This window comes from Phytophthora ramorum (assembly GCF_020800215.1).
Source record: "Phytophthora ramorum isolate Pr-102 chromosome Unknown Phyram_PR-102_s0001, whole genome shotgun sequence".
Lineage (NCBI taxonomy): Eukaryota > Oomycota > Peronosporomycetes > Peronosporales > Peronosporaceae > Phytophthora > Phytophthora ramorum.
In genome coordinates this window covers 6,097,477-6,118,039 of record NW_027150647.1, presented here as the reverse complement: position 1 = coordinate 6,118,039, position 20,563 = coordinate 6,097,477, and the positions used below count along the sequence as shown (strand labels likewise).

Genomic DNA, 20,563 nt, shown 5'->3' with positions numbered 1-20,563 from the left:
TATTTGCGCCGCAGATCTTGAAGAACTGGTGAGGGCCTTGGACCTCTCTGGCAAGCCACAACCCCGGGGGAATCGCTCTTCATGACGAATATCTGAAACTTCTGGATATCCTTCAGGTCCTTGTAAGCCTCCTTCACTACCTCGCGGTACTCTCTGAACGTATTGTTCTTATTCGGCACGTGCACGAGTGCTGACGTAGCCGATGCGTCGTTGACCGCTTCTAGGAGGCGATCCATCGTCCATATATCCACCCGACTCAAGTGCTTTCGCACGTGCCCGAACCCGCGGTCGACTGCGTTCTTGGTGTGCCCCTTAACGAAGAATTTCAGCTCCACCGTCTCCAAGTCACCCATGTGTGCCAGTGCGAGCAGCGCCTTCAGCACGTAGTTGTTTTTGTTCTGACCGCCACAATTATCAGCGTAGATCGTTAGCTTCCGGTGGCCGCCTGGTAACACGATCTTGTGGATGAAGTGATGCAGCAAGGAGTTCACCTCGTCTGTACCCTTGCCAGCTACCGTCTCGTCGTAGATGTAGTTGTATTGGATGGTCTTGTTCGCGTAGTAAATACCAAACATGTTGACACTCCGCAGCGACAGGAAGTACCACTGCGACGGCGTGCTGGTCACACTTGGTAATGTGAGGTTCTGACTGTAGTCTATAATGAGCACCGCGTGGTCTTCGCTTGCAGAAGACAGATCCTGTTTGTACGCTTCCCTTAAGTCCCGAGTAAATCAAAATGATGTTAGTTTCCATTAGTCTAAATCAAAATGATGCTTGTATCCCGCAGGTACAACGAACCTCATGTGTCGAGCTGCTTCGGTGTGTCGCCCCAGTTCTTCTGTCAGCTCAGCAGTAACCCCGCTCCGCATCCGCGCGCAGTAGATGCTACAAACGTCGCAAACGTTGCTGCGCTGGGACCTGATGCGAATTGTCGGACAATGCTTCTTCAACAGCTGCCTGAAAGTACTCGGTCTTGGCTCGCGTACTCGCAGCCGAATCTCCTCGACATAGTTGTGCATCTCCATGTAGAGCTGACCCCACGTGAAGTACGCTGGTAGCAGGGTGTAGTCAGCCGAGGAATACTGCAGCTTCACCACACCGTCCACAGTCGATTGCTTTCTCACCCGGACGGGCACCACCTCCCCCACGCTCTTCGCGAAGTCCTTGAACCAGGAGATCAACCAACGGAGATCAACAGCACTGGCGTTCTGATTCAGCCGATTGCCGTGTGCCTTCACAGAGAAGATGCCGTCATTGATGCGGTTCCTGAAGCGTGTTACTGTTGGGGTTGATACCCCGTACGCCGCGCACCAAGCCGCACGACAGACATGCCCGACGAGAGGAAGGTAGTAGTGATACTGATCCCGTACACCGGTGCCACGATGGCGCTGCACTGTATCCGTCTCCTTGAGCACCGCTAGCGCCGTCATAATGCTCTGCTTTCGCTCACCACCAGTCATCTGGGACAGCGAGCATAGGAACTGTTCCAGCTTAGCTGCCTTCCCCTCAAGACATCTCTTCTTGCAAACGTCTTCGCGAATCAGACGAGTAACCTCGGATGTCAAGTCGCAGTCAATAAAAATTATGCTTGTGTCCATGTCTTCGCCCCCGCCTTGATCCTCTTCGCGCGCGTCCTCATTTTCCGCAGAGCTTGCGTCGTCTGGGTCAGGCTCCCAGCTGCTGTCTGCACTACCGTCACTCCTGTAGCCACTAGAGCTGCTGGCGGTCTGGTCTCCCCCAGTGGTGGCAAATGCGGCGAGCTCTTCCATGCTTCGTTGCCGATACACTCCAGTCAAATTTAGAGATTTTGAAAAACCTCCCTCCTGAAAAATTTCACTTAAGTGCGAAAAGAGAAGCGCCAACTTCCAAGCCGTTTATCTCGAAAACGTTAAAAGGTTAACTAGCATCGTTTTGTTTGGCGCAGTCTCATATAGTGTTAGAGCTTCGTAACTTGTCGCTAAAGGCGTTGGTGCTTGCGCAGATCACCCCCTTGTTCTCCTTGCTTTGGTTTGTTGGCGGAGAGTGGTTGTTGGTTCTCGTCCTTTTCATTGCCATCTTTGCTTTTCCTTTCACGCAAACTGCTGGTACATGGCTGCAGTAGCCCGGTGCATACATGAGTCCTTGATATGCAATCTTCTTCAGGCTCTCGTCTGTCATTGCTTTGGACAAAACGGCCTTCCACGGGCGCGTCCGATTATTTTCCTTCACATCTCGACGATGATGCAAGTTTCTATCTCGGGGGCGTGGCGTGGTAAGTTAGTTTCTCGCGTTGGCCAGATTGATGGGTCCTGCTTTTTAAAGTTCGTTGAAGTTGCCTTTATGTACGCCACATCGCACTACGTGTGCCACACCTATTGAAATAATCGCTTCAATCAACGACACCGCAACCTAGACCCCACCATTATGGACGCCCAGGACGCCCCCAAGCCCAAGCCCGCGCCACTCTCGCCGGAGCCGCAGATGCAGACGCATGCCCACAACGCCGCGCCCAAGTCGCCCGCCAAGTCTCCCGGCAGCCTGCTCAAGAGCCCCAGCGCCTTCGAGCAGAAGCCGCTGCGCATGCCCAAGCCAATGTCTATTTAAGCCCGGGACAGGATAACCAAAAACAAACATCAGGCCGATACACTCGGGCACAGTTTTGGAAACCAACACATAAAAACAATTGGTTTCTTGTTTTGACTCATATTCTAGCGGAGGTGCGAGCCTATGGGGACCAAAAACGGCGTCGAGAGCGGGTTGAGTGTCTTGCAGTCGACAGATAATGGACATTCGAGCAGCGACGACCCGTCGTGGGAAGCCAGCAGAGGCACTCGCTGCAGAGGTTGGGTGGTGGTACAGGATAAGGAACAGATAAGCTGTACTCGTTGATGCAGGTCTCCGCTCCAGTGCAGACTTTGGGATTCTTCGCTCCAGGACGCTCCGAGCAGCACGACGCCGTCGATGATGGCGAACGTGTTTTCTGGGAGAAAATTCGAGTCTTTTTGGGTTGCACCGTTGTTGTTGTTGTTGTTGTTGTTGTTGAGACGCAGAGTGAAGATTGACGATGAAGCTTCAGTTGAGATTTTGGAGCAGAATTGGGTCTTGGCGGCTTCGAGGAGGTGGGAGACTGGGAGATTGCTGGCGAGCATACCAGGCAGCCAGTAGTGACGCGGTTCAGTGCTGGAATGAGACTGAGTGAGGGATTCGTACCAGTCCTGGAAGTGCTGGAACAGATCGTGCAACGAGGTAGTCGGAGTGGCTGCTGAGGAAGACCGACCCAAGAAACCTAGCGGAACTTCGTTGCGCAGTATCGCTACAACTTGCTGGCGCACATGGATGTCCTCGATATCTACGAGGTGCAAGGCGTTTCCTTCGTCCTCTTCATCGTCGTCTTCTTCATGGTCTTGATCGACCTCTTCCTCTTCCTCTAGCTGCTCACAGAACGTGGTGGCGACTGCGTGAACGGTGTGTACCCGTGTCTCGAGCTCCATCAGGTTTGCCAGCATCGCCTCGAGAGCAAGAGAGCAAGCTTCGACCTGCAGATTGTAGACGGCCACCATGGTTGTCAGTGCAGGATCTGCTTCCAGGTTTTCCAGTGGAACACCTCCAACTCCGTCGTTGTTTTCAGCTTCCGCGGTTCTCTCCATGTTATTCCAGCTCTGGCAGTCGAAGCGAGAAGGAAGAGCCTCATGGAGAATCGCTTGGAGAGCGTCGATGGCGACTCGGACCGGAATAGTACCAGCTAGATCAGCAGCAGTACCTAAGGACACAGCATGGTTCTCTCCCGCCCACCCGAAAGCCCGCATCCATTGCGGTTGAAGACATGCCGTCAATTCAACGCCACCGGAGCTGACCAGGAGGTCCCTGGAGGTGTCTTCGAGTGATCCACGACGGTTGCTAGCGGCTTGCTGGTGGCCAAGCAGCAGTGCATGGAGTTTACTGCTCGTTTGCTGGTCGAGACTTGCAGAATAACCCCACATGAGCTCAAGCCATTGACTCATTGTCAAGTCTTCCTGCCGCAAGACTTCACCCGGAAAAGCAAGAAACTCCAGCAAGCAGGTAGTCGCGCTCACGGAACTGGGTGCTCTGGTCCCGGCTAAGGAGCTCGGGGCTCTCGTCAAGGGAATTGCCCCAGTCAAGGAACCAGGACCTCTCATCAAAGGCGTGATGGAACTTCTTGTCGATGAAGGCGTGTCTTCAGTTACACTCACGCCTCGAAGCTGGTCGTGGGCCGACATTTGCCGACTAGGTCCTCGAATACTAGACGATCGTGAGCTGACACCAAGCTCCCCGAGCGACGGATCTTCCCAATTGGCGAGCTGAAGACATTCAGAGAATAGCCTTTTGAGAAACGCTATCTCCTGCTGACCCACAGCTAAGCGAGCATACGAGCTCAGCACTACTTGCTGATATATCCGCCGCTGGAACACCTCACTGAGAGTCGAGCCTCTATCAGGTTGGCGCCGCTGCTGGGTACTGTGATGATGACGCTGCTTTTCCGTGAACGCGACCAAGCACTGATGAATCGCAGTGAGGAACACGTCATCGCTGTAATGGAAGGCGGCTCCTGTGCCAACAGGAGGCAGCGAGCCAACGTACGTAGACCTCAGCACTTGCGAACGAAAAAGTAGCGTCGCGTGGAAGAGGACAAGCCCCGAAACGATCAGCCAGAGATCTGCTGGTGGTGTTTTTGCATCGTCCTCGCCCGGATTCGCAAGCGCAGACAGCGTTTGGACGCACGGATGCAAGGTGAGCCGGAGTATGGTCGACTGCAAGCACTTGCAGATGGATGGCGGTGTCTGGTCACCACTTGACGCACCTTCTTCTTCTTCGTGTTCATCCCGTAGGCATACGACGTTCCCACGCAGGTGAACTGGAAGTGCACGCAAATCCTCCACTGCAGCCACCAGTCGCGGGTATGCAGGTGCAACTAGCTCAATAGCCGAAAGTCGACGCACCATAGACTGCGACGATCGGTGCGCTCCACTTGTGCGTTGGGTCGTCACTCGACTAGAAGTCGTTGCAACAGTACTTAAAGTTACTGGGGGGTTGAACGCTGAGTCATTTGCTGAAGTTTCGCTGGGCACAACACTCGATCGCCGTACAAGGTTGTTGCCAAGCACACCTGAGATCAGATTCACACTGCCATGGCGCTGGAAAGCAGCGGAAGAAGTTCGCTGACACGAACGATTCAGAATCTGGAACAGAGCTTCCCAATACTCAGGAACGTCGCCCTTCATGCTGACAACTGCGAGCGGTACTGCTTCCAGCGCTTCTAGCTGGGTGTTCTCCATTTGCGCAACATGCTTGAAGTCATCTGCCATAAGCAAAAGCTGTCGAGCTTCTTCCTGATGATTCTCTTCGGGTGGATGCACGCATCGTGGAAGCACGTACAGCTGAGCCAACGGAACGCTTACCTCTGAGTCGATCCTCGCCAGTACGGACACGGGTGCTTCGTCTTCGTTAGTAACCTGGAATTGTCTCTCGCCAAGCAGCTGAAGTACGCGGATTTGTATCGCGGTTGACCCCTCAATTCCGTGAAAAAAGACCCGTCGTGCGAAGGCAAAGCTGTGAAAATCGTGCTTTGTTAGAACCAGCACCGCAGTCTCCTCAGGTAGCGACCTCATCGTACGCAACCAGAATCCCTCCTGCAACCCGGTGCCTTCACTGTCACCAAGAACGTTACCGACATTCGCTACTCCTGAGCATCGATGGTGGAAATTGAGAGGAACGCCATAGCCAGCCAGCACTCGATCGCACACGTGCTGTACCAGCTCAGGAAACAGAACGAGACCAACACGAAGTCGGTCACTCCTCGAAGATATCTCAGGCAGAGCTAACCGGACCATGTCGTCAATGCTCCCAGCATCGATAGGGGCCTTGCAGCCGTTGAAAATCAAGCTTACAACGCGCCGTTGGAAATCGGGTCTAGAATTGGCGACTGCGAGTGCCATGCAAGCTTCAGCGGTTATCGATGACAAGCTTGCATCGCGCGTGCCTCCAGTACGAAGCTTGGTTTGCAGCAGAATCGTTTTGACGGATCGTGAAGCACTCGCTCTCGCATCAATGGCCTGCGCTTGGGGATCTTCGTCTTCCTGCACTGGTCTGTGAAGCACTTTCTGCGTGGTGGGCTGAATCTCTTCCAAGCCAACAATCACCTGCAAGAGGAACCTGTACCATTCTCCGTGTGGTGACGCCGGTGGCACCAGAGGCGCAATATGAATCAATAATTTTGTCAGCACGTCTGGCTGTACGCCAACCGAGCTGAGTTGTCCACGCGTTGATGCACTCAACACCAAGCTGGTAGCAGTACGAGCGAACAGACTTGTGCGATGGATCGATGAATGCCGCTTGCTGTCCTTCAAAAGCGGCGCAGTTGGTGTTGGAGATCCACTAGGGGCGGGAGTGAGTGGAGTGGACGATGGAACCACAGCATCGAGCAACATTGGGAGGAAGACCTGCAGCGTCAATAGTGGCGATGCGTTTGCTCCGAAACTGCAGACAGTGAGGTTGAACGCGTTGAAAACCGCAGTGCCGGTGCGTGCGAACGGTGAGCACTGACACTTCACGAGGTCAAGCTGCTCCTGGATCTCGCGACGTTTATCTCGAAGAACGTGTCGTGCTTCTTGAATGGCAGCTATCCGATCTCGCAGAGCTTGAGTCTGCGTAAGTGGGAACTGGCTGGTTACTGCTGCAGCCTCCAGTAGCTTTGTCAGTTGAGCGTGTGATGCCTCGAACTGCTGTGCAAGTTGGCCATGTTCACGCAGCGCCCTTTTCAACTTGGCCCCTCCTGTGTTTGCGACGGAGTCTGCACTCTCAGACGTTTTCAGAGCTGAGCTGCTCCACATCTTGTCAAGCATCACGTCCCCCACGTCGCTCGAGTGTAGCTGTGCATCCAGCGTGGGGATCATATCCAACGCTTCGCCAAACGATGTCCGCGATGCGTGAGACGTCAGGATCAAACGGAAGTTCGAGTGCAGTGGAATGAAATCTGTGGCGGACCCAGCGTTCGGAGTGTCATCTCCATCAACTTCTCGAGTTCTGCGAGGCACTAACAGGTTCTCAGCGCCATTGACGCGGGCAGTTGTCCAGGCAAGCGCTGAATGCAAGCAGATACCGTGCTCCGAATCGGATTGCGGCTCTGAATCCAGGGGCTCGACGTCGAGCACCAGCAGTTGGTGACCCAAGCGTGCAGCCAAGCGGAACTCGTCGTCAAAGTCAGGAGATCGAGCGTGTACCATGCGCAGCTGGTTCCAGTGCCATACACGACGAGCACAAGTCACCAGCAATTCTTCGAGTTCTGGAGAGTAGCGAGTGATCATCACCACAGGTAAGGTCGGTGTTGCTGCTAGTAGAGACAGCAGAAAAGCGTCCCAAAGGCTGCGTCGCGAGAAGCACACACCCGCCATCGCGGTGACTAACTTCATGGTGTTCTCTGCTTCTGGATTGCCATCTTCAGGATAGTCTCCAGTGAACAAGGCAGTCAACGGCGTCTCGCGCTCACGGTTAACCTGTACGTCTCTCGTCTGTTCACCAGACAGCGCCGAATCCTTCAGGACCACAGCAATGGAAGGCACAAATGTACAGCACGTTGAAGTCGGTGGACAGCCAGGTGCCAACCCTCCGTAGCTGCAGTAGGCAGATTCCCACGCTTGGAAAACTTGGTCTCGACGTGGAGAAAGACTGAGCTCACACGCGTACGCCAACGCTCCAGCTGAAAGGAGAGCGTTCCAGGACGTGAGCGAGAAACCTCGTCGCATGGAGCTGGCACTTGCTGCTCCCTGTTGACGCTGTCGGTCTTCCTGCAGTGCCTGCATTGCAAGCCCCCCACTATCACACCGAGCACCGAGCGAAGCGATCTCACCCGTCAAGGCCTCTTTCCGAGTTGTTGCAGCATCGATGGCAGCTTGAGTCACTTGCCAGGCTTCGTCCGCCTCGACGACGCGCTGCTTGCTTACCTGGAACTCCTGCATGATGAGGTTCAGGCGACTCTGGGCCTTCTCGAGCTTATCGAGCGTGGGCTGCACTTGGTGTCGCGCCGACGCGTACTGATAAATTGCACGCACCCAGCCGACCATGGAGGCAGCAGCTACGCTCTGTCGCTCGACTTCTTCACGACAGAACCGCTCGTCGCGAAGAAACTCGGCTTCCAGCTTTGCCAGCGTTGCAGCGGACACTGCGTCTTTGTTGAACTGAAGCAGAGTCTGCACTACGTTGGCATCTCCCAGCAGCAAGCGTCGAGCGCTCTCCCAAGACGGCTCAAGCTGGAACAGCACACACACTGCGCCCAGCACCAAGTGAACTAGTGGCGGCGGGCTGACAAACGACTTGATCTCCACGATATGTCGCCTGTCCACGAGCAGCAGCGCACGGTTGGCTTCCTCCAGACATGCCATGGGTTCCTGTAATTCGCGCTGCGCCACTTCTTGAGCTTCGTTGGTGACTAGAATCTGCTCATCGGCCGCTACCTGGAAGCGCTGCATGATAGTGCGTATTCGTTCCGCGTCTTCCTTTTGCTCGACCAGCTTTGCTGCGTGCGTGGTGAGCTGTTGGGCGATCGTCGTGAGCTGCTCACTGAGGACGGCATCACTCGACCGCAAAGCGCCCAAGTCTCGATCCAAGCGGTTAGAAAGATCAAGAAACCACGAAGCTTTGGCTCGAGCTTCTTCTTCACGCTTGTAGCCGTCCACTACGAGTTTGGCGAAGATCGAGGCCATGGCAAACGCTCTCACAAGAGGAGGGCGGCTCTGTTCATCGGCAGTTGCTTCTGCTGAGAACGCGTCGACCACAGCGAGGTGCATGTCGGTAGCCATGCACGCCAGAGTCCAGAGACTCCGCAGCGTTTGATGTAAGAAGTCGACCAAACCTGTTTCTGCTGGGCTGTTTCCGCCCAGTAGCTGCTGGACCTGAGCGTGGAAATGACCAAACACCAGCGTACGAAGAGAATCGCGACCGAGCTGCGGCACTGACACGACATCGCACGTTGCGAAGACATTTGAGCTCGAAGAGCGCACGCGCCTTTCGTGCTTCTTGTCAATTAGCAGGACAACGCGCAGTTTCGAGCACATGCGAGCCACTGCGCTTGCCCACTTCCCGCTAGTGACGCCGAGAGGTCTCGTGAGCGCCATGACCGTAGCTGCTACGCTCTCGCTCTCGACTTCGCGTTCACGTCGGAGGTCGTCACTATCCTGCTGCCATCGAAGATCAACGCGAGCGAGTTTCGAGCGCAGTTCGCGTTGGTAGCGCGTTTCCACAAGCTGGAAGGCTTCCAGCAATGGAGTAGCTGGTGCGTCGCGCTGCTTTTGATGCAGGATGGCCAGCGCCTGGTCTCTCGTAGACTCTGCTTCTGAGCGAATTTGGGCGGCTTGAGCTGCGTGCTTCGTTTTCAACTCCAGTAAGCGCTCATCACAGACGCGTGTTGCGAGGTGAACCTGCTCTTCCAGAGAGAACAAGCCTGGAACTTCTCCTGTCGTCATGAGAGCTTGCAGTTGATTCATGATAGCAGGAGGAAGTAAGTCGAGACGCTTGACTACCAGTGTAGCCTCTTGACCAGCAACTCCCACGCGTTCGTAGAGTTCCAGCAGAAGACGCTTCCACCGCACGGCCAAGCAAGTATGAACACGGGCGACCACGTTGGAATCGTCCTGTAGGCCTGACATGGTGAGGATTGCACCGGTGGTTTGCATGGCTCCCTGGAATTGAGGCAATCTCGACAAGTTGGTGAAGCGGAGCAACGTATCCGCAGCTCCATTGCTGTTCTCTAGCAAAATCAAGCGCGCTGCTGGTCGTGCGAAGACGCGGTCAACCTGTGCGGTCACTCGAGCCTGTCGACATCAAACGCAATCGTTAGACACTTCAACGGATGATACTGAATCAACAACTACGCACCAGCGTAAAAGGAACCGGAGAGACGTCCCGAGGCAAAGCTACTGCAGTTTTTGACCTTCTTGAGGTCATGGCCGTCGAGCTGAAGGTTTGCAGGTCTCTGAAATACTCCTGCACCGCTGCAGTAGACACCGCCTCACTATCGTCTTCGAAGCTGATCTCAGCGTAAATCCATCGGCCATTCCTTCCAAGCGTGCGATGATGTGCGTCGCCGTCAGCTACACTGGCTTGGAGGCTCATTTGACGCATGAAGCTCGCACTGCTTCGTCGGGCTACGCGTTTGAATAACCCTAAAGCATCAGACCCAGCAATGCCGTCACCTTCACCTTGCGTGTTCGTCGAGATGGAACCTCCACTGTAGTAAATGCTGGCCGGTACATGCGCCCAGAGTCCTCCTGCCATTGATGCGTGATGCTGCTGCTCCTGGAAAGAGCTATACTGCTGGCTGAGGCGACTGTAGTTTCTACTGGATTTCCCCGTCGGCGCAGAGCTTCGAGCGATGAACAGCGCTAAGAGACTTGCTGGACTGGCGTTCTCGTCCTTGGCAGGTTGGCCAGCTTGCATCGACTGGCGTTTCGAGGCCACAATGAAGCTCACACCTGCTTCCGGGTTCAGTGATAAGCGACTCGCTCGAGCGCTAGCACGACGCTGTGCAACCTGCGACATCAGACTGCGCATATTTGCTATCTCGGTAGCGACTTCATGATCCTGGCGAAGGGAACAGAGACCAAGCGAAGGCTCTCGCAATGTGCGATTGCACTCGTGCGTCCACAGGCGTAGAAATGTTTCCACGTCTGGAAGCAGCGAGGTCCCAACTCCGGCGAGACCCTCGTACACACGCGCCAAGTCGTGAAGGCAGAACTTGTACGTCGCGCGAAGGCGATCCCAAAGCACAGTGGAGGCTGCGAACACCACAGGCAAAACGAGTCGAACCGCTGTTGCGAGCGTCACTGCTGTAGCAGATTTGGAGTTGCTCACACCCCAGTGCGTCGCCAACGCTTGTCCGAAAACGTGCTGCAGCTCTTCAAGCCCACAAGACGGGGTCAAAACGGGGAAGAACTTGGACGTAAGCTTACGTTGGGGTTCTTCTCGGACGGAACAAGCTGCTTCACGCGAAGTAGTTGGGAAATGCTCACTGCGCATCGTAGTGAAAAGCATCAGGTTCTCAACCGAGGTAGGCAAGCAACTCGTACCGCGATAGACTACCCCGCGTTCGTGCACGTAGCGGAGATACGCGTAGACGGACGGGGACAGCGGAAGTTGCGAGCTTGGGTTTGCAGCATCTTCTTGTGGAACTGCAAGGTGCAAGTCGTCCAAGATGAGCAGAGCCGTCTTGCCAGGAGGTGGCTCGAAAACACCAGTACGTTCACGTTGGAGCATCCGTTCCAAGCAGTTTGCGAGCTCTGTGGCCACATCTCCGGCCCCAGTCTGTGGCATCGCAAAGAAGAAGGGGATGACGTCGCCACGGTCAAATTGACGTACCATGGCTGTCTTGGAGGTGTCTGTGGATGGAGTTATGGCCAAAGGGGCCCCCTCCTCAGCCTCGACAACGGATGCCATGGATTCATTGTCGCTGGCAGTGGCGATACTGGCGACGGAAGCATCTCTAGACGGTTGGAGACTAACTTCCGCCCTGTTCGAGTCCTTCTGAAGTCGCAGAGCCATCCGCGTTACCAGTGTGATTTGACGCAGGCGGATGCGCTTCACAGACGCGAGTGTTGCAGCCTCATTCGACTTTACGTCAGGCTTTCGAGCTTTGTCGCCATCGTCGTCCCCGTTTTGAGCTCGCAGCATGTTGGAGACGCCACCTGCCGATTCAACAGCGCGGAGAATATCAAGCTGGCCGAGGAAATATCGTGCGAGAGTCGTCCGTCGTGTGCTATCACCACCGAGAAGCAATACGCCTCTCCCCGAGCGAAGCGCTTCTTTGATTGCGGCGTGAACCACGAGACTTGACACGGTAGGAACGAACAAAGTGCTGATGCTGCTGTGACCACTGCTAGTCGCCACTTGGGGAGGAATTGTTGGTTGTCCTGACGCACTCACGACGGGAACAAAGCGCAGCTCTTGGAGATCTAACAGCGTCTCCATCAAGTTCACGTCCGAGCCGCAAGTTACCCAAGCAGGAGTGAGGTGGTCAAACTCGCGTCGAACCATATCGCTAAGCTGCCGTTGAATGGCTCTCTGACCCCCCGTAGACGCTGCGAACCCCCAGAGTAAGCTGTACACCAGTGCCATTTCCACTCGGATCTGACCGTGAGGAATATCCTGAGCAAACTTCGTCGGGTCAGCGCCAGCCTTGTCCGAAGAAGTGATGCGAGTAGGTTCCGGTAGCGAACTCGCGGTGCTAAGCAGCGATTGCAGCATGGAAGTCAGGTTCGTCACGCGCTGAAGCTGCGAGAGGTAGACAGCTCCGTCACTTCCGTCAAAAACTGCAGTAAGCTCCGACAGAAGCGAGGTCTTGAGCAGCCAACGCTCGACCACATTGAAGGTGTCAACGGGAGACCAAGTTGACGAATTGGCGGCTTCAGACTTGTGCAACGCAGCTACTTCACGCTGGAGTTCGAGGTAGCGGTGCAGATACGCCGTCGCGACGTTCATTCGCGAGAAGGGGTCCACGTTGCGCATGCGTCGGGACTTGGATGTCGCTAACATTTGTTGTGGATCGTCGGTACTCAGTGGAAGAATCGCGTTCGAGTGGAGAAACGTCGGAGTCGCGTCTCGAAGGTTTGAGACTTCGAACACAATCCGAAGGTTTGGCGGCAACGTCATGTACTCACCGTCCTCAAACGCCAGTAATGGTGATGAATTCGAGAGTACTGCTAGCAGCGCTTCAAGCCAACGCAAGTCCAGCGCATCGTCGAAGACCACCCAAATTTGATTGGGAAAGTCGAGTAGAGACTTCATCGGCTGGGCTTCACTAGGATTGTCATTGGTACCACATCTCGCAGTTGGGGTGTAGATCTCTTGAGCTTCGCGAATGAGCTGACCTAGAATACTTGGGATGCGACCTTGGCCGTCTAGTGACACGCCTCCGTACAGTTGAGAGACTGTTAGTGCCATGGGCAGCACAATGCTGACTGCAACACTCGCTTGCAGCTTCTTTTCCGCCTTGCTGGTCAAAAACGAATTGGATCGCTTGGATAATACCGCAGGGCTGGCTCGAACGGGGCCTTGCTTGACCTCTTGGGTGGTTGATGCCCCACCTTGTTCTCCCCGTTGCAGACACAGTTCAAGCGCTTTGGCCAGTACCTGATACGCTGCTGTCTTTCCCACTCCTGGGGCCCCAACCAGGACTGCACTTGCACCGAAGGTTAGCGCGTCAGCAAGGGATGCCACCGCATCGAGAAGCTTCTTGCGAGGTACAAAGTGCAGCTCACGCAGTGCTAGCGCTATGCTCTCCTGCAATTCTGGAGATGTTGCTGTTCGTTTCTGCTGCTCGAGAGCCTGAAAACTCTTCCATTGATCGAAGACGTCGGAGGCGATGTGAGCTCGCGAGAAAACGTTTTCAAGTGCCGTTTCCAGTACTTTGAGCTGCTCAGCGCTGACGCGGGCTTGGAAATATTGCCGCACGCTGTTTTGAATCAACATTTGTTGGAAATCCTGAACACTCTGGGTTGATGCGTGTGCTTCCAACTGGGCGGCAGCATTAAGAACGATACTTTTGAAGGATGACAAGCTGAATGGAGTTTCGTGAGACGCTGGTAGCTTTCCCTGAGCAAGTTCAACACTTGAACGGACAAGCTGCCACAGAGCTAGAAGCTGCTTGGCAAGCTCACGTGGTGCAGCAAACCCTTTACTGGACAATAGAGCCTCGACAATGTACGTCCAATCCCATTGAACGACAGCAAAGCGACACAGCGGCGCCGTCCAGATTTTGATGTCCTCCGCGTCTGCCATCGTCAATGGCTTAGTCGAAGGCAGTATCACCAGCATGGCAGTACCTGGAACAAACGTGATCGGAGATCGATGCAGTCCTACGATCGGGTTCTTTGTCAGCACTGCGTGTTCGATCGACGCTAGCGTCGTCGCCAACGTCTTGATGAGTCGAGCGCTGGCCGCCACACTAGCTGCAAGCTGCAAATTCGCGCAGAAAGTTCCTCCGGCATGTAGCGCTCCGATGAGCAGTCGAGTTGCGTGTGCATATGATGTTACTGCTGCCGAGAACGATCGTCTGCCCAACATGGAGCTAACCTGCATACTCAATGTGCGTTTACCGCTTTCGGACGGGCCTGTGAGGAAGCAGCCTTGAGCGTGTCGGACGCATGCATACAGCGAGAAGAGAGACCGCAGACTTCCAGGCGTCACCACGGTGTCCTCGTTTGGAGTCAGGTAGTTAAACCCGTACGGGATGCTCAGCGTGTTGATCTGGACGTGGCATTCGTGGCCGACGGTTGTGGCATCATCCATTCGGTACTTGAGCTGGAACTCCCAGTCAATTGCCAATCCTCCAGCCGCTAGAGAGGACGCTGAGCCTGTCTGCTGTGAGGCTACGTGGCTGGCGAATGCATCGCGAAATTGGATTTCCTGAAGGCACAGACACGTCCGCAGTGCTATCTCACGTGGGGTGAGGACTGGTACCTCCGTTGGTGAGCCGGTCGCGTCTTGAGGTTGGATTTGACTCTTCACGTCAGTGCTGTAGACTGCTAGTTGGCTCACAATCCGGTCAAACTTGTTGGGGGTGATACTTTGCAGTCCATTCTCGATTATCAGGCAGCGAACGACACGATCTGCGAGCAAGATGGTCTTCAAAACACCGTCGAGCAAGCCAACGTTAGCAGGTGATTAGCTGCAAAGAAGTACAACTGGACACGGACCTGAATCGGAAAGTGACTGGTGTCGAGTTTCAGACTCGAACCAGAATTGTCATGACGGGACAAGATGTCGATCGCTTGTTTGGTAGATCGGCGAAGTTGCTCGGCAAGACGCTTCTCCACCGCTGCAAGCCACTGCTCTACGGGGCCTCGAGCCTTCAGATTTTTCCCCATCGGAATCGCTTCCGAGTCGCCATAAACCCGGGATGTTACCTAGAGAAGACGAAGATGGTGAATACCTGGTCCAGCAACAGGTAGAAACGCACAGGACTTACTTGGAGGATGTCCTGGAAGGCATCCCGAGTGCCAAAGACAATCTGCCCAACATTATCAAAGCACTGGAAGAGAAATGACGGGATGTAGCCCACGTCGCGGCACTTTGACAACAAAGTTGCGAGCTCCAAATCTGAGAGTTTGAAGAACGCTGGAAAGACTTGACGCTTGATCTGTGCCAAAAGAGTCGGAGAGGACGGCAACGTTAGCCGTACACTGGTAACCGTACCCAAACAACTTACCAGGAGATGGTCCGCTAACGTTTTCGCTGCAGCTTCAAAGCCCTCCAAAATTCCTTTCAGCGCTTGACGATGTTCGGGACTCACACCAAACGGGAGGCACAACGAGCGGTTATACAAACCGAGCGTCAACGAGCGCCACGCGCCGTCATACTTTTGCAGCTGCTTCGCTTGCTCAGGGAACGTCCGTGCAAAGTCGATGGACACCAAGCGCTGCGTGTAGTCCCATTTCCGCTGACACATTTGGAGCAACTCCAAGGACTCCTTCGTGTGCTCCAGATCATGCAGCATTTTCGGCAGTCGTTCTTGAACCACGAGGGAATACGTCGACAAGTCCATGACACGAAGCAGCACTTGGCTTTCCTCGATGAGTGACGTGAGCTCAATGCAGTCGCCGATGCAGAACACGTCGCGGCCGTCTCGATCTTTCTTGGACTCCACCGGAATTTCTTGCGCCTCCCACGTACGCACAACGCTCAGAAAGCTGCCGGCCATTGCCGCCTCAGCTGAAGCTTCTTCGGATACGTGCCGAATGGTTGTGCCGTACGCAACAGCGTTAGCATCAAGCAGCTGCTGCACTTGCAAATCAAGTCGGTTGCTGACAAGAGTCTCAGTGCTATCCGTAGAGTCGAGCGTTGCAGGGACTTCGGAGTTTGCAGCAGTCTCAACAACGATAGACACGAGCGAGCACTGCATCTTGTGCTCTAGCTTGCTCCAGTGACGCTCCGCCAAGTGTGGATTTCGTAGGTCTCGAATGACGGGTGCTAGCCCGTGCAGCGTGGCTTGTAACTTCTCCAGACGGTCAAGTTCAAAGGCCCCAACTACCTGCGCGGAGCATTGTCGGATGTTTTCGACAACTCGATCAACGCGACTTGCAACGACTCCCATCGTGTCCAGATCGACTGACCGAATAGTATCCGTGCTACACGCTTCCAAGTGTTCATCCGCCTCGCACACCGCTTCCCACAGTTCCTGAATCGTTCAAAAACGAAATCATCAGCGATGAAGAGGTGACCAATTCGTAGCAAGAACGTACGCTCTTCAATTTCAACTCGACAGCCAACGCGTTCAAGCCCTCGAATGTTGTACTCGGAGGGCGAAGGTCGTTAGACGCTTCCTCGAAAACCCGCTGGATACGGGTCAGTCTACTCGCTTCCTGCTGCATTTCTGTGGCTTCGTGATACAACTTGGCGGCGCTATCACGGGCGTCCTGACAAGTGCTGCTTTGAGCTGCTACTTCTTGGCCACTTGTTGTAGACTGCAGCCAACTCGTTCTTCGCTCAAGCTGGTACGCAGCAACACACCAGTCAATGCCCGTTCCATAGTGGTGCCAGCAGCTCTCTTTTTGCGTACCTTGTTCAGACTCTCCGCCAACAAGGGCCCGTAATGTTGCAGATCGGTGTCGCGGCTCGTATACGCTTCTTGAACGTGCGATTTCAGCGCCTGGAACTCGGGATCACACAACTCAAAAACCTTCGCTGTCTCGACTGGAGCATTAAACTTGAGCGTGTCCAGCACATGAAAAAACTCGCGCAGGAAGGTCAAGTCTAGCCCCTTGTCCAGAATTTCATCGTACACGTCCTACATGAAGTCAGACGTGAGAACAGTGAGGTTAACCGAGCAAAACAACTGAACACGAACCCGAAGATTTAAGAGGTACGTGGTGAAGGCGTCGAGGTCCTGCACCACAGGCTTCTCGATCTTGGCGCTGGAGAGGCTGATGTAGTGGAGAAACTGGTCGCACCTCTCACGCGCGAGCTTTGGGAGTAGCTCTCGCATGACATCCAAACACCGCGCTGGCGATGGTACAAGGTCCGCCTGAAGCTGACGCATATCAAAGTGGAGAAATTCGACATCCGCACACAACTTCAGGGTTTCCAGCGCTGCCAGCTGCACAAATCAAAGCAGGATGTGAGTCGCGTTAGGTGCCAGACAAGACGTTATTGAACGTACCTGATCCGTGAAGTTGGTGGCGTCCTCTTTCATCTGATCAAGCGTGTACTCGTTCCGACGGAACTGACGCGCTTTGACGTCAAAGTTCACGCTCTCATTTTGTTGACGAAGCTCGAGCACCTTGGCATAACAAGACGCAAGATCTTGGGCCCCGTTCAGCGCACTGCGTGTGAGGTCCTGAATTTCATCACGGACTGAGAGGTAATTCCTGTCTTCTTCCATGCGCTCCACAAGGCGGTCAGCCGGACATCGAAAGTGTTCCTCGCAATCTTCACCACCCTCAGTATTGTCTTCGGTGCCGTCCATTTCAGATGCAATGCTCACCCGCCTCCGAGTTGTATTGGTTGCTGCACGCAGCCCCTTCCCTCTGAACGAGGGATGCAAGTTCAGAGCACGAATGTCGTCTGCAAAGTTGAGGACGGAACGCAGCTCCGGGCTGGACAGCAAAGGCGGCACATCGCGGAAAGCTTCCATGAATCCAATGATGATTGACTGTAGCGTACGCACTAGCGCGTCGAGCTCTGGTTTGAAGCAGACTTGGTAACTGCGTCGACCTCGCTTCTCTGCCTTAATGCTCGTACCCACGTCTAATGTGAAAAGCGGTCGACGGCTAAGACACGAAATAGCCAGCACTTCTTGCTCAAGAGAAGGCAACAGACCTTCATTTTCACCCTTCATGTTGGCCGTAGCGGTTGAAACAAGGTTTTCCGTACCGGAAACCGTGTAGATCGACATATTCGCTGTGGTGAAATGAGGTAATACGAGTAGCTGCGGTAAAGTGCTCTCAGCGACGGAAAACAGGTCGTCCACAGTAAAAGCCTCTGCAGTGGCGCCGGCATGTTTGCTCAGGACGAAGAGCAGTAGCGCTTCTAGCCTGTTTTCCATAGCCATGACTGACAGTCCTGCGACTGCTGCAGAATTCTCCTGTTCCGCTGGATCTCCCGTGGTTGATGGCAGCGTACGGAATTTGCCCTCCCAGGCCGCATGCAGGAACGATTTGATCTGCTGTTTCGTCAACGGTGTGCGTTGGGATTGTCTAGCTTGGCTTGAGACATCAAGATTGCCCTCGCCTGCGGGTTGGAGCGAATGCTTCCGGGCAGTGCTAACGGTGTGGTGCATTGCTCGGGTTAGATCATCACGGTCCGTCAGGCTCCGTACAGTGCCTGCATTTGCTCCTCGCAGCAAGAAACTGCTGAGAAGCTCGAGACTTTGCTTCACCACACGCGCGAACGTGTCGAGCAGTAGAAAGTCTATTAGCATGACAAACTTCGTGAGTTGTCGGCATTTTCGACGCTTGATCGACGCCATCGTCCAGCGAATATCCTCCAGTTCATCTGCTTGATTTACAGAGAAGGCGTTCACTTTCTCCGCTCGCGTGCCGTGCTCCGCAATGCTAGACATGAGCAAAGCTGCTCTAGCCTCAGCGGCATCCGAAGTTGTCACTCTGGCCGACCGAAAGTGCTTGTGTTGCATCAGCTGCTGATGTGCCGAGGCCAGACCTTGCTCACATTGGACGTAACTTCCCAAAATGTGGAAGTTGCTGCTTTTGCGAACGGAAAGGGCGAACTCGTGACCTGGGAAGCCAGCATGCAGTGGGGCCATGTCGTCTAGATATACCTGACACACCTCAGACAAAACTTTCTGGATACGAGCGGTAACTTGTCGAAATTCTTTGGTCCGTGCCTTCACAAACTTCGTCTGTAACACACACACCGCCAATAATCAGTACGAATTCAACCATTTTTAACCTGAAAGCACACCACCTACATGTGCAGCGGCGAAATTCTCCAAGGATATCGTCTCGCCATCAAAATTCCACATCAACTGTTGTTTGGAGATGTTTGCCAGTTCTGTGCGGACTTCCAGCATTCCCTTGAGCAGTACGGGGTACGAGAAGTAACAATCTGAAATCAGGGTTTCACGTGCTGCCTCACGCTTGTTTGATCGAACCAATTGCCTCCAGCCCTGAAACACTTTGCGATATCGGAATCTGTGAATTGCACATACATCGTGTAGTTAGCACTTGACAGCTGCGAGAATATCGCGGGGTCTTACGCTGAAAAGGTTGACAAACTACGAAGCTGGGTGAACTGCGCCTTCTGGGCCTCCCAGTCGCCCAAAGAGAGGAACGTGGATTGGAAATTATCGCTCTTGAGGTGGAAAGTGTAGCCGGAGCGACTAATTGTGTAGTAGTCCGAATGCGCATCCTGCAGCTGATTGAAACTACCTCCGCCAAACAGCGCCTCCTAATGGCAAAATTCAAGCTTTGTCAGAACAAATTAGACACAAAAGCTTGCATAAACGTACGTGGGTGACGGGGATAATATCGTAGGGGTCGTATGGCAGCCCAGACTCAAAGTGATGGCGAGGTACAGCATAAACAAAGGTGTTGTCGGAACTTTCTCGGGTTGATGCGAGTAACCGGTCACCTTGATAGAGAGAAAGAAACACTTTCAGTCCAAATCTTAACTTGCAGCAATCAACCACGGTAACTTACCTCTAGAATACCCTCGAGAGCTTGATGTGGACATACTTCGTGGCGCCTTGGCCGTGTGAGATACGACCGACAAGCTCGTAAGCGACGATGTGCTCTTTTCTCGAGCACGGAACGGCTGGTAGCGCGTGCTCGCAGCAGCCGAATGAGGTCTCTTGGCTCCACTCGCACTTTTTCCTGAAGTAAACCTACTCGACGCCTCCATCATTTGATTCGACGGGGTCAATGGCCGAGAAGAAGGTGCAGGCGACGCTGAAAACGGACGCTTGCCAAACACTCCGAATTGTCTTCCAGCCATTGACGCCATCCCTGGTCTCAGTGCATCCTCCTTCTCCACCTCAGATTCTGATCTTTGCTCTAGCTCCTCGCTCTGATTGCTGCCTACTGCAACCGCGGCTTCTTGTACGAGCTGCATCCGATGTCGACTCACTCGACTAGCTGTACCACCAGTGTCAAAAACTCAAATTTCTCCAACATTCCACCAACACTGCACCTACCTGCTGTTGCAGATTTTGGACGCATAGGAGGCTTCATGAATACGCCCTTGTCGTCTCTAGACGCTGCTGCTCGTGGCGTTTGCAGTGGAGCGGCTGACCCTGGTCGGGGACTTTGCAATCGTTGCCGAAGCTTGTAAAACCAATCAACCAAAAAGCACATTAAACGATGCAACTTATTGCTTGCATGAGGAGCCTAGCAAAACGTACCAGCAACGAGGGCGATCCCGTGAGAGCGTTCACAGTGGAGGCCAATCGCTCTGGAGCGGATGGAATTGAAGTTGATGAAGTACCGTAGTCAATCCCATTTGGAGGCAGCGAGCTGCGAGAGACCCCTGCCGTGCGAGGTCGCAGCTTCGGCGGAGCGCCAAAGAGCACGTGGTCCTGCATATTGAGTGCGCAGGAAGATGGATATACGACCGGTCGTACGGA

The 20,563-nt window shown here is 54.2% G+C and overlaps 1 protein-coding gene across 1 annotated transcript; it reads right to left on the bottom strand.

The window, feature by feature from the left end:
• Nucleotides 1-2,687: 2,687 nt before the first annotated feature.
• On the bottom strand, nucleotides 2,688-20,521 carry KRP23_1571 (Dynein axonemal heavy chain 6; the record flags this gene model as incomplete). The annotated part of the gene is made up of 15 exons (XM_067886231.1): nucleotides 2,688-9,803; nucleotides 9,868-14,610; nucleotides 14,682-14,891; nucleotides 14,954-15,124; nucleotides 15,194-16,162; nucleotides 16,227-16,475; nucleotides 16,544-16,771; nucleotides 16,832-17,080; nucleotides 17,144-18,841; nucleotides 18,911-19,133; nucleotides 19,199-19,389; nucleotides 19,451-19,572; nucleotides 19,641-20,075; nucleotides 20,135-20,264; nucleotides 20,342-20,521. 15 exons carry the CDS (start codon nucleotides 20,519-20,521, stop codon nucleotides 2,688-2,690), a joined length of 16,914 nt encoding a protein of 5,637 aa, XP_067752150.1.
• Nucleotides 20,522-20,563: the final 42 nt, after the last annotated feature.